The sequence below is a fragment of the Pristiophorus japonicus genome, chromosome 10, assembly GCF_044704955.1.
Source record: "Pristiophorus japonicus isolate sPriJap1 chromosome 10, sPriJap1.hap1, whole genome shotgun sequence".
Classification (NCBI taxonomy): domain Eukaryota; kingdom Metazoa; phylum Chordata; class Chondrichthyes; family Pristiophoridae; genus Pristiophorus; species Pristiophorus japonicus.
The window spans coordinates 199249873-199263059 of record NC_091986.1 but is presented as its reverse complement, the minus strand read 5'-3'; the positions used below and the strand labels follow the sequence as shown (position 1 = coordinate 199263059).

The 13187-nt window shown below is 43.1% G+C and overlaps 1 protein-coding gene across 1 annotated transcript in view; it reads right to left on the bottom strand.

Moving 5' to 3' along the window:
- Positions 1-12942, bottom strand: part of chst7 (carbohydrate (N-acetylglucosamine 6-O) sulfotransferase 7) — a 32255-nt gene extending 19313 nt beyond the window's left edge. Inside the window, exon 1 of the mRNA XM_070892485.1 lies at positions 11436-12942. Coding sequence (XP_070748586.1) covers positions 11473-12744 — 1272 coding nt within the window. The 5' untranslated portion in view covers positions 12745-12942 and the 3' untranslated portion in view covers positions 11436-11472. The remainder of the gene's footprint in view (positions 1-11435) is intronic.
- Positions 12943-13187: the final 245 nt, after the last annotated feature.

Sequence of the window (13187 nt, the reverse complement as noted above, 5' to 3'; positions counted from 1 at the left end):
TCCTTTACTATGAGATCATTTATTAATCTTGTCTCATTACACAGTACCAGATCCAAGACAGCCTGATCTCTGGTTGGTTCCGCAACATACTGTTCGAAGAAACCATCCCGCAAACACTCTATGAAATATTCATCAAGGCTACCTTGGCCAATTTGATTTGTCCAATCAATATGAAGATTAAAATTGCCATAATCATTGCTGTACCTTTCTTACAAGCCCCCATTATTTCTTGATTTATACTCCATCCAACAATGCAGCTACTGTTAGGAGGCCTATAGACTACACCCACCAGTGACTTCTTCCCCTTATTATTTCTTATCTCCACCCAAACTGATTCTACATCTTGATCTTCTGAGCCAATATAATTTCTCACTACTGCACTGATCCCATTCTTTATTAACAGTAACATTCCCAAGTTTGAAGATTCTCAGGTTAGTTAGAAAACATATTCTGATGGACTGCTGGATAAAAGCACAGCCCCAATGCGGAAACGAGCTATTTAGACCAAGTTGGGCCCACATTTGATCCCTGGTCTGTGCTGAGTTAACTGATTTTAGCTGGAGTGTTGGTATCCCCAAGTTAGGGCGTAAGGTTAAGAAAGGATAGACAACCAGTAGAGGCACACTAAAAGGTGTAGTCTACGGAAAGGAGGTGGAGGAAGAAATATGCAGACAAATTAGTGAAATGAGTAAATTAGAGAAATGAGTAAAAAAGCATAGAATAATAATCATGGGGAATTTCAACTACCCTGATATTAATTGGACGGAAGAGGTCAGTAAAGGGGATAAGGGATTGGAGTTCCTACAATGTGTATAGGACTCCTTTCTAAACCAATATGTAAAAAGTTCAACAAGGGAGCATTTGCTATTGGATCTAGTAATGGGGAATGAACCTGAGCAGATAAGAGAAGTAAAAGTAGGGGAACATCTAGGAAATAGTGATCATAATATAATATGCTTTAAGATGATAATTGAGAAGGACATTGGTATGACGAAAACCAGGTTAATAGATTGGAGAAAAGTTGATTTTGAAGGGCTGAGAATAGAACGTGAGAAAATAAAATGGGCAACAATATTGGCAAAAAAACGATGTACAGCAGCAATGGAAAACATTTAAAACGGTGTTCAACAGAGTGCAGGAACAATATATGCTGCTAATAGGAAAGAACAAACTGAACACTAATGAGACTACATGGATGAATAAAGCCATGTGGAAACAATTAAGGGTAAGGAAAGAGGCATACATTTAAGTATTATAGACAGCAGGAGAGTGTATGATATGAGAGAATACAAAAAGATTAGAAGAGAAGTCAAAAAAACAATTTTGAAGGCAACGAGGAACTATGAAATTAAATTATCAAGGAACATGAAACCAAATAGTAAAATATTTTACAGGCACATCAATAAAATAGCAGGTTGAGGGATGGATAGGATAATACCACAGATAATGATAGAGAGATGGCAGAAATATTAAATAATTATTTTGCTTCAATATTTACCAGGGAGATCAAACAGGCGGATATAACATTGGATGATGAGATTAGTACATTTAAAATAAAAAGAGGGGATATATTAAATAAACTATTCAAACTCAGAGGATATAACCCCTCGTCTGGATGGATTGCATCCACGCATTTAAAAATAATCTAGAAGAGATAACAGAGGCATTGTTACACATATTTAATAATTCATTGAAAAAGGTGTAGTGCCAGAGGACTGGTGGATAGCTATCGTAATATCTATATTTAAGAAAGGGGATAGATCATGTCCAGGAAATTTTAGACCAGTCAGCTTAACATTGATGGTAGGAGCATAATGGAATCCTTACGAACGGAGAAAATAGAACATCTAGAAACCAAAAATATAACAGATAGTCAGCATGGATTTCAAAAGGTAAAGTCTTGCTTGACCAACCTCACTGAATTTTTTTGAAGAGGTAACAGAGAGAGTAAACAATGGGAACGCAGTGGATGTAATATATCTAGATTTTCAAAAGGCCTTCAATAAGGTACCCCAGAATAGACTGATGAACAAGGTTAGTGAATGCAGAGTCTGAGGGCAGGTAGCAGAATGGATAGCTAGCTGGCTTCAAGACAAAGCAGAGAGTAGGGGTAAAAGGTAGCTGTTCACAGTAGCAGAAGGTGGGTAGTGGTGTTCCACAAGGATCAGTGCTGGGACCTCTATTGGTTACAATTTATATTAACGATTTAGACTTTGTAATCAAAAGCACAATTTCTAAATTTGCAGATGACACCAAATTGTGGGCGATAGTCAATACTGAGGAGGACTATACAGGGGGGCATTAATAAACTTGCAGAATGGGCACATAATGGGCAAATGTAGTTCAACACAGATAAATGTGAGGTATTACATTTTGGTAGGAAGAATAGGGAGGTCACTTATTAGTTAGAGGGTGAGAGTCTAGGTGGGGTAGAAGAACAAAGGAATCTCGGAGTACAAATACACACATTGCTAAAATTTGCGACACAGGTTAGCAAGACCATAAAAAAAGCAAACCAAGCACTAGGGTTATTTTCGTGAGGTATAGATTTGAAAAGTAGGGAAGTTATGCTTAACCGATATCGAACCTTGGTTAGACCATACTTAGAGTACTGCGTACAGTTCTGATCGCCATATTATAAAAGGATGTAGAGACACTGGAGAGGGTACAGAGAAGATTTACAAGGATGACACCAGAAATGCAAGAGTATAAATATCAGGAAAGGATGAACAGGCCAGATCTCTTTTCTATTGAAAAAAGGCTGAGGGGTGACCTCATTTACAATTATGAAAGATTTTGATAGAGTGGATACAGAGAGAATGTTTCCACTTGTGGGGAAGAGCATAACTAGAGGCCATCAATATAAGATAGTCACCAAGAGATCCAATAGGGAATTCAGAAGAAACTTCTTTAGCCAAAGAGTGATGAGAATGTGGAACTCGCTACCACAAGGAGTGGTTGAAGCCAATAGTATAGATGCATTTAAGGGGAGGCTAGATAAGTACATGATGGAGAAGGGAATAGAGGGTTATGCTGATAGATTTAGATGAGGAAAGACGGGGGGGAGGCTCGAGTGGAGAATAAACGCTTGCATGGACTGGTTGGGCCGAATGGTCTGTTTCTGTGCCGTATATCCTATGTAATCCTTTGTAAGTAGAGGTTCTTGCTTTTGATTGTTGTTTGCTGATACCTGTTGAGAAAACACATGACTCTGGAGGACTGTGATATGCTCCTCCCTCTCAGCTACAGTCATAAGAACATAAGAATTAGGAGCAGGAATAGGCCAAACAGCCCTTCGAGCTTGCTCCGCCATTCAATAAGATCATGGCTGATCTTCGACCTCAACTGCATTTTCCCGCCCGATCCCCAGATTCCTTGATTCCCCTAGAGTGCAAAAATCTATCTATCTCCACCTTGAATATACTCAACGACTCAATATCCACAGCCCTCTGGGGTGGAGAATTCCAAAGATTCACAACCCTCAGAGTGAAGAAATTCCTCCTCATCTCAGTCTTAACCCCTTATCCTGAGACTGTGCCCCTTAGTTTTAGACTCTAGTCATGTAGCCTGTCCATATTCAACTCACACACGGAAAAATGGCCACTTGGATGGAATACTTAAGGGATACCGGCACCTGTGGAACTGTACCACAGCATAAATCAGTACCTTCAGGTGATGAAAAATAATTCAATACAACAATAACAACGTGAAATTAGAATCTCAGCCATTGTCATGGTTTAGAGGTAAAGCCTCTGTTTCTGAGACATATTAACTATAGAATGGGGAAGTGCCAAGTTCAATCCTTAGTTCATTCTGAGTTAGCAGACCTCAGCCAGAGCAGGGTTAGAATTGTGAAATGTTACAGCAGTAAAATAGCCCATTCACCTCATCAAGTCTGCTGTTTTTCTCCATGAGTCACCAAGTCCAATCCCCCCCTGTCCTGCTCAGTCCCCTTATCCTTCGCTGTTTCAAGCAACTATCCAATTTTCTTTGAAAAGAACATTATGGACTGCACTTCAACAACTGTTTACGGTAGGGATTTCCATATTCCTACATCCTCTTTCATGCTTGTTGTGATTTCCTTAAATTTGTTTCTCTTGTGAATCACTGGCCAACTACTGGAAATAATCTGTCGCTATTTACCTTACGATAATGCTTCATAATCTTGGAGACTTCGAGTTGATCACCCCCAGTCCTCAGCTCTAATGAAAAAAACCCTAACTTTCCAAGTCTCTTCACAATTGTAATCTTTCATCTGTGGTCTGATAAGATCCAAGTGAATCAAAACTTCACTTTTTCCAATACTTTCATATTCTTATAATGGGGTGCCTAAAACCGTACACAGTGTGGCCTAACTATGTACTTGGGATGTTTCACTACGTTAAAGGTGCTATATAAATACAAGTTGTTGTGTACAAATTCAACATTACATCCTTGCATAGATATAAAACCAGGAATTGTGTGTTCCCCTTTTTACGGACATATCCATTTGAGCAGTCACTTTTAATGACCTGTGCATCTACACACTCAGGTATTTGAGCTCATCTACTCCATATAAAATCTTGCCATTTAAGGTGAATTTCCTTTCCCTATTCTTACATTCAAAATGTATTACTCAACATTTTTCTACATTGCAGCAACTTGCCAAGGCTTCTTCGACAGCACCTCCCAAACCCACAAGTTCTACCACCTGGAAGGACAATGGATGCAGGCATATGGGAACACCATCTCCTCCAAGTGCCCTCCAAATCACACACTCTTCTGACTTGGAAATATATCGCCGTTCCTTCATCGTCGCTGGGTCAAAATCCTGAAAACCTTCCCCAACAGCACCGTGGGAGAACCATCATCACACGGACTGCAACAATTCAAGAAGGTGGCTCACCATCACCTTCTCAAGGGCTATTAGGGATGGGCAATAAATGCTGGCCTTGCCAGTGATACTCACATCCCAGGAACAAAAATATATTTTTAAATTCTCCATCCTGCTAAGGTATGTCCTCCTGCAGCTTTTAACAATCTTTAGTCACAATTTTGTGAAGTTAACAATTGTAGATATTATTCCCTCAATTCCTAAACCCAGATCATTTGGTAAATAGTAAAAATGAGAGGAGTACCAACACAGATCCCTGTGGAACACTACTCACCACATCTTCCTTTTCTAAGAAACTACTCTTTACTTTCTACCCTCCAACCAGCTCTCGGTGCAGCCACATTCCCCTTAATTTCATGTGCTGTTATCTTTGCATAAGTCTCTTGTGTGGTATCCTATCAAATGGTTTTTCGAGAATTCATACAAACCACATCAATTGCATTTCCTTTATCTATCCTCAAACAATGTAGCACTATGTGTACTTCCAGAAAGATGGAATAGGACAGAAAGGATGTGGGTGGCACTGTTTATCAGGGAAGCTTTACATGTTGCTGGGAAGGTAGAACTGAGCATTGGCACAGATTCTCTTTGGGTGGGTCTGAAAGCTGGATAGGGGGAATAGTTAGTGGTAGGAATTTATTACAGGGCCATCACAAAATAAAACAGTGGATGTACTAATGAGAGAGAGTACAACTGAGATTGGTTCTAAAGCCACAGTTGTAATTATGGGATATTTTAATCTGCCAGACATTGACTAGGACTTATACTGGAGACAACTGTATACATGAAGGAGTTTATTGAAATACTTCAAACATGTTTTCTTAAGCTTGAGGTTGGGGAAGGCAATGTTCAATTTGCTGCTAATTAACATAGAGGGAATAATAAACCAAGTTGAAGTAAGGAAATATTTGGCATCTAGTCATAAAGTTCCTAATGCTGAATTTAACATGAGGACAGAACAGATAATAAAAACTATTACGAAACTGGATTTCTGGATCAGATTTTGAGGTGCTGTAAGAAAGGAATAAAATGGCAAGAGTTATTTAAAGGGAAACGTGTTAGGAGAAAATGGGATTGTTCAGAGATTTGTATATATATGTGGCAGAGGCTGTTTGTCCCAGAAATGAGTTGAGAACCAAATAGAAGAGTAGGGAGTGGTTGAGGCGAATAGTATAGGTGCATTTAAGTGGAGGCTAGGCAAGCATATGAGGGAGACGGGAATAGAGGGTTATGCTGATAGATTTAGATGAGGAAAGACAGGAGGCGGCTCGAGTGGAGCATAGTCTGGTTGGGCCGAATGGCCTGTTTCTGTGCCATATATCCTATGTAAAGAGTGATGTGAATGAAATGGGATGTTATGGAAGGCATTAGGGTGAAGGAAGGAGCATATACAATTCAGAGAATGTACAAGGAAGGAACAGAATGGGGAGAAATAATAAATCAAATATCGGAAGGCCAAGAAACGGATGCTAAGCGGGAATATTGGAGGAATGCAGTGGAAAATATAAAGGACGATGACAAAGTATTCTTTAATACTATCAGGAGCAGAGGTGGGCTACAGAAGGACGTTGGACCATTTTCAAGTGGCAGTGGTGTCTGAGAACAGGAAAGTAATGGAATTACTAAATTATTTTGTAACTTTATTTTACTATTGAAAAAGTGGAAAGGGGTGGGCGGAGAGATAACTTGAGAGAAGAATGTTAAATAAAGAGCAAAATTGAAATCCCTAATATCACAAGGTTTAGGAAGATAACGGTAAATAGGTTCTGACAATTCCCATCCAAGGGAAATACACTCACTAATTTCTTTCAAAGCTCACTGGAATCAAGTAACTTCCCAATAGATTGGAAAGTAATGAATGTAACCTCCATCTTCAAATAAAGGGCAAGGGATGAATCCTCAAATGACAGTCCTGTCAGCCTTACCATGATTCTGTGAAAAATGATTGAGACTTTAATGAGGGATTAGACTTCATCTGGTAGGATTAGAGAGAGCCAGCAGATCATATATGATCCGTACACTAAATTTTTTTGAGGCGGTTGTATATCTTGGTGGATAAAGGTGCGGTAGTGGAAATTATCTGCATGGATTTCAGGAAAGCATCTGATACAGTCCCACATAAACAGGTACCCACCTTTATCCACCAAGATATACAACCGCCTCAAAAAAATTCAGTGCACGGATCATACACGATCTGCTGGCTCTCTCCAATCCTACCAGATGAAGTCTAATCCCTCATTAAAGTCTCAGACTTCTTCACAAGGTGTGTGGCCATAAGATAGATTGCAAAGTATTAGGTTGGATTGATGCACGGCTGAAAGGCAGACAGCAAAACATATTGAGAAAGGACTACAAAATCCAGAATCGTAGTAAGGAAACTGAAGGGAGGTTTTGAAAAATTGGCTTGGTGAGCCATTGGCTTTCTGATGCCCAAAACAGTAATATATTACATGCGAACATATGAAAAGACAAACAGGAAAAGATCAGCTGGTCCATCCAGTCTGCCAAAGACGTCATGACATAAAAAAAACATTGTGATTCCCAGTGTTCACTCCCAATGGCAGTCATATAATCTCCTGAGAAAAGCAAAAAATCAGATTTTAAAAACTCTAGGTTAATTCAAGGGGAAAAATCTAGGAAATTCCTCTTTAACCGCATAAGGCGATCAGAAGCAATTTCCAGGAGATCAACAATGACAAGCATTTATATAGTGTCTTTAACACAGTAAAATATCCCAAGGTGCTTCACAGCAGCGTATTCAGATAAAAATGACCAAAGCCAAAGAAGGAGACATTAGGACAAAAGCTTGGTCAAACAGCTAGGTTTTAAGGAGGGTCCCAAAGGAGGCGAGAGAGGTGATGAAGAGAAGAGGTTTAGGTTGGGAATTCCAGAGCATAGGGCTTAGGCAGCTGAAGGCACAGTCGCCAATGGTGGGGCGAAGGAAGTAGGGGATGCACGAGAGGCTAGAATTGAAAGGATGAGCTGCACTTCATTAAGTGCCTACTGGTACAGGTCTGACACTAGAACTAAAGAAAGCTCTGTTGTAAACCATAAAACTCGTGTGGGAGTTGGATCACCCGTATCAAGGGCCCAACTCCCAAAAGACACAAAGCCAACTGATGGGTACAACCTGTTAACATTTTTGACAAATAACAAGTATTTTGTCACAAGTCAAACATATACAATGTATTAAAAAGCATAACGCAACTCTTCAGGAGGTAGATCCAGGGGTTGCAACGGTCTTGCTGTTTGGGGTTGCAACGGTCTTGCTGTTTGCGGTCAGTGTTACCAATACAGGTTCAATATAGTATTAGGTCGTCCCTCATATCAAGGATGATCCGCTTCCACACAAAAATAGATGAGTTCACAGGTGTTTCAATGAGGGACCTGACAATCTAGATCCCGAACTACATACTAAAGGGTGGAAGATGCCTGTGCATGGATTCTTTTAACGTGGAGTGGCCGTTGCATACCAGCCACTACACGGGCTTGACAGAACTAGGTTTTGATCCAGTGGCAAGGGTTAACCAAGACGACTGGAGACCAAGCTCTGCTGCACGGACCTAGTGCGCACGCATGCTCCTACTATCCATAGATCACAATGTGGGCTGGCTTGTGCTGCCCCTGGGCCCTCGCGTCTTCTGGGCCACGAACCCTCGCCTCTCCTGGGCCCCGATCTCTCACTGCTCCTCCACCCTGATCAAAAATGGAGCCGTCAGAAACAGGACATCAATTAGTCTCCAGGTTCAGTATAGTACATTTGGTCGAGCACCTACAGCATTGCTCGCTGTTCAATAACATGGTTGCAAGCTCTGCGACAAGCCACAGTAGAAAGTAGAAATGAAGATGGAAGTTAGCCTCATAAGTACACAATGTGAACCATTACAATACTTGATACAAAACATTAATGGTAATTAACTTATGAGGAATTGGTGGTGCAGTGACTTGGTCCACTGTTTCATCACCTGAGGGACCTGGGCTTTATCCACGTTAAATTTAGACTTAAGCTTTGTTGACTGCAACCGTCCTTTGCAAAATAGGGTTAGGTAATCTCAAACCAATTCCCAATCCTCACTTTCCCCACTACCCCCAATTCATCATTAATTGGCAATCTTAGAGAAGCTACAAGGTTGGAGAAGAAAAGTGAAATCTTATACAAATACAATGGGTAGAGCATTCTCTTCTGAAGTTGGGTTTAAAGCATGGTAATAGGGCAGAGAAGCTTTAACCTGCATCTAGCCTGTGCATTACCCAGGAGTGGTTGTTGCCATCTAGGTAAAAGATGTAGATAAGTTCCTTTATCTAGCACTGATATTTCTTAGTTTGATGATAAAAGTATTCAAAGTAAGACTTTTTAGTTAGAAACTACCCACAAAATAATGGCATGGAGAGCAGGATTGGCCCTCCTCTACACAGCAATGTAGGAGCTGGAACAAAATATAATTATGAGGGGGAGTTGGGGGAGGGAACTGCCACTTTAAGATATGCATTTGAACACAAATATCAAACAACAATGTTTCCTCTACTCATACTCATTGTCAATTGTGATGTATAGACATCTTATCTTGCAGTGCATGTTCATAATAAATCTGGTATTTGTGCAAAAATGGTAGCTTTTGCAAAAAAGACTGGCTGTGTTAAATGTACCTGTGTGTTCTGCTGAAGTAAATATAGTATACAAATTGGTAAATATTTTAATTCATTTCTAGCATCCTTTTACAATTTCAAATTGAATGTTTGTTTTTGGATGAAGGGAGTATCAAAAACATGAAGAAACTGGTTGAGAAAAGCTAAACAGTGTAAGGGACCAGGGCAGCGCTTTACTGCCAAAGAAGTAATTTTTGAAGTGTAGTCACTGTTCTAATGTAGGAAATGCAGCAGCCAATTTGCACACACCAAACTCTCACAAACAGCAATGTGATAATGACCAGATAATCTGTTTTAGTGATGTTGATTGTGGGATAAATATTGGCCAGGACAACAAGGGATAACTCCCCTGCTCCTTGGAATAGTGCTATGGATCTTTTACATCCACCTGAGAGAGCAGACCTCGGTTTAACATCTCATCCGAAAGGCGGCACCTCCGACAGTGCAGCACTCCCTCAGCACTGCACCGGAGTGTCAGCCTAGATTTTTGTGCTCATATCTCTAGAGTGGGGCTTGAGCCCACAACCTTCTGACTCAGAGGTGAGACTGCTACCTAATGAGTCACTGGCTGACACGCAATACTAACCCAGGGTGTTGCAACCATGGAAATGAATTAATCTGTAGATTATCAAGTTCACTAAACTCCCCCTTCACATAACCCGCCACCCTGCCCCATTCCACCCGAATGATGTTGGCACTTGGAAATGAAAGAACTTGAATTTATATAGCACTTTTCACATCCTCAACACAGCCAGTGAATAACTCTTCAAGTGCAGTCATTGAAAAATATAACTTGCATTTGTATAGCATCTTTCACAACATCATGACATTCCAAAGCACTTCACAGCCAATGTAGGGAAACACATCAGCCAATTTATGGAGAGCAAGGTCACACAAATGTCACTGAGGTAAATGACCAGATAATCTGTTTTAGTGATTTTGGTTGAGGAATAAATATTGGGGATTTTCCTGCTCTTCTTTACATAGTGCCATGAGATCCTTACGTCTACGTGAGGACAATGATTATTTTGTACTCAAATACGGTTGCTAATATGTGCACAGAAAGATTCCACCAACAGCAGTGAGATGAATGACTCGTTAATCTGTTTTGGTGTTGGTTGAGTGAATGCTGGCCAGATCACCAGAAAAATGCCCTGCTCTTTTTGAAAAGGTCTACCTGAACAGGCAGATGAGGTCCCAGTTTAACCGCTCATCCAAGCACGATCCCTCTAATTCACTCTGTTAGCCTAGATTATGTGCTCAAGTTCTGCAGCGGGCTTGAACACAAGACCTTCTGACCCAGGGAAGATTAAGGGGTTATTTTTCAAAGTTTTCAAGATATTATGGGGAACAGATAGAGTAGATAGAGAGAAACTATTTCTGCTGGTTGGGGAGTCTAGGACTAGAGGGCATAGACTAAACTTCAGACCTTTCGGGAGTGAAATTAAGAAACACTTCTATACATAAAGGGTGGTAGAAGTTTGGAATTCTCTTCCGCAAACGGCAATTGATGTTAGATCAGTTGTTAATTTTAAATCTGAGATTGATAGTTAATCAAAGGTATTAAGGGATATGAGGCAAAGGCGGGTATATTGAGTTAGGTCGTAGATCAGCCAGGATCTCATTGAATGGCAGAACAGGCCTACTTCTACTCTTGTACCTAGGTTCCTATGAGACAAAATAAAGAACAAGTAAAAGGTTGTTAAGGGGTTTTGATGGCCTGAACTCCTCATTAAACTCTTGAGAACCAGAAAGCCCACTATTTGCACCCATCACTGCATCAAGTAAAGGTTGCACACTCAAAGCGATATTTTTGTAACCGAAATCTGACACTCTTGGCTTCATGGTGTAGTCACAGCCGTCTTCACTACATACATGTATTTCGACTGTGTGACTGTGTTGATGTTGTTTTTACCTTGGTCCAGTCTCTGAATGCTAGATGGCAGATGGTCCTACGTGTTGTCTATGTTGCTGGGCCGGTAACCCAGCACCTCCATCGCCTGCTGACAGTTCTGTTCCACCTGCTGGATCTGCCAGAGGCTCAGCCTTTTCTTCCAGGCGTTAACGGCTTCCCTGGCGTCCCGGGACGAGATGAGGAAAGGCTTGTCGGAGGAGTAGCCGGCGCCGTGGGTCATATTCAGCGCGTAGCTCTCGGTGGCCGGCGTGACCGTAAGGTTGGCGAAGTGGTAGAGGGTCCTCAGGCCGCCCACCGGCTCCAGCACCAGGTCCTCATAGCGGATGGTCAGGTACCTGTTCCTGACCCAGGCCGGGGACCTCTGGACCAGCGCCTGGTCCCTGCTCCAAGCCTCGCAGATGACCTCCAGGGCGCTGGCCACGTAGGTGTCTGCCCGCTGTGACCTGTTGGCCACCCACAGGCGCTTGTACTTGTCCGTCTTCTTCTTGCTCCTCAGCACCTGGATGCTCTCCTTGACCAGCGACTGCTTGGACTTCATGCGGGAGTTGTGCACCGCCCTGGGGTCCCTGACCAGCTGGACCACCTTGAAGTTGAGGGTGGGGTCTCGCATGAGGGGCAGCAGGACGCCAGCGTCCAGGATCCGCACGTCCTTGATGACCACCACGTCGTACTTGTGGCACTCCCTCTCCAGCTCCTGGATGTCCCTGGCCGGGCAGCGCTTCTCGCACAGCGCCCCGTCCACCAGCTCCACCCGCTCCTTGCGGTAGGCGTCGCACAGTGGCGCCGAGCAGATGACCTTGTTGTTGCGCCATCCGAAGACGGTGCGGGTGGTGAGGGCGGCCGGCGAGGCGTACAGCCGCAGCACCGAGAAGTCGCACTGGAAGAGGGAGCGCAGCATGTCCCGCACCGCCCCTTGCAGGCTCTGCGCGTCCCCGGGGTACAACGCCTGCCACATTAGCCACATGGGCTCGTACAGGTAGAAGACCCTGGGGTGCTGGTTGAAGAGCTCGCCGGCGAACGACGAGCCGGTCCTCCAAGTGGCGTGCAGGTACAAGTGCTGCTTGCGACCGGCTCCCCGGTTACTGCTGCTGCTGCCCGGCGTCCCGTTGCCAGCCTCGCCGCCCGGGCCACCCAGACCCGGCTCCTCCCACACCACAGGGACCAAGGCATCCGAGCACTCCCTGCTCAAGACCTGCTGCCCCGGAGCCCGCCGGGGCTTGCTCTGACAGTCCAGGATGTACGGGAGCGCCAGCAGCAGCAGCGAGTAAGCCACAATGACGATCAGATATCTGCTTTTGAGCTTCCTCATTTCATCTACTACTTTCTCTTTTTCTTCTTCCAAATGTCCTTTTTTGGAGGGGAGGCGGGGGTTGCCTTCTCGCCCTGTTTTAGACCCGGGCCATTCTCCCGTCTGTGCGAACGAGCGCTGCTCTCCGATGAGTTTACATTGGCTTCCAAGCTGCTTTTGTCAAACCCCAAGATCGAGGGAAACACATTTCACCCTGGGTATCCGTCATCCTCGTAAACACGGCAGAATCGACGCCAGAAACCCGCCCAGAGACTTCACAATAAAAGCACCGTGTGTGTGTGAGGGAGGGAAGGAGAGAGGGGGAGGGAGTAAGTGTGTGAGAGGGACAGAGTGAGGGAGGTGAGAATATGTGAATGAGCGAGGGACAGTGAGGGAGGTGAGAGTGTGTGAATGAGTGAGGGACAGAGTGAGGGAGGTGAGAGTATGCAAATGAGTGAGGGGCA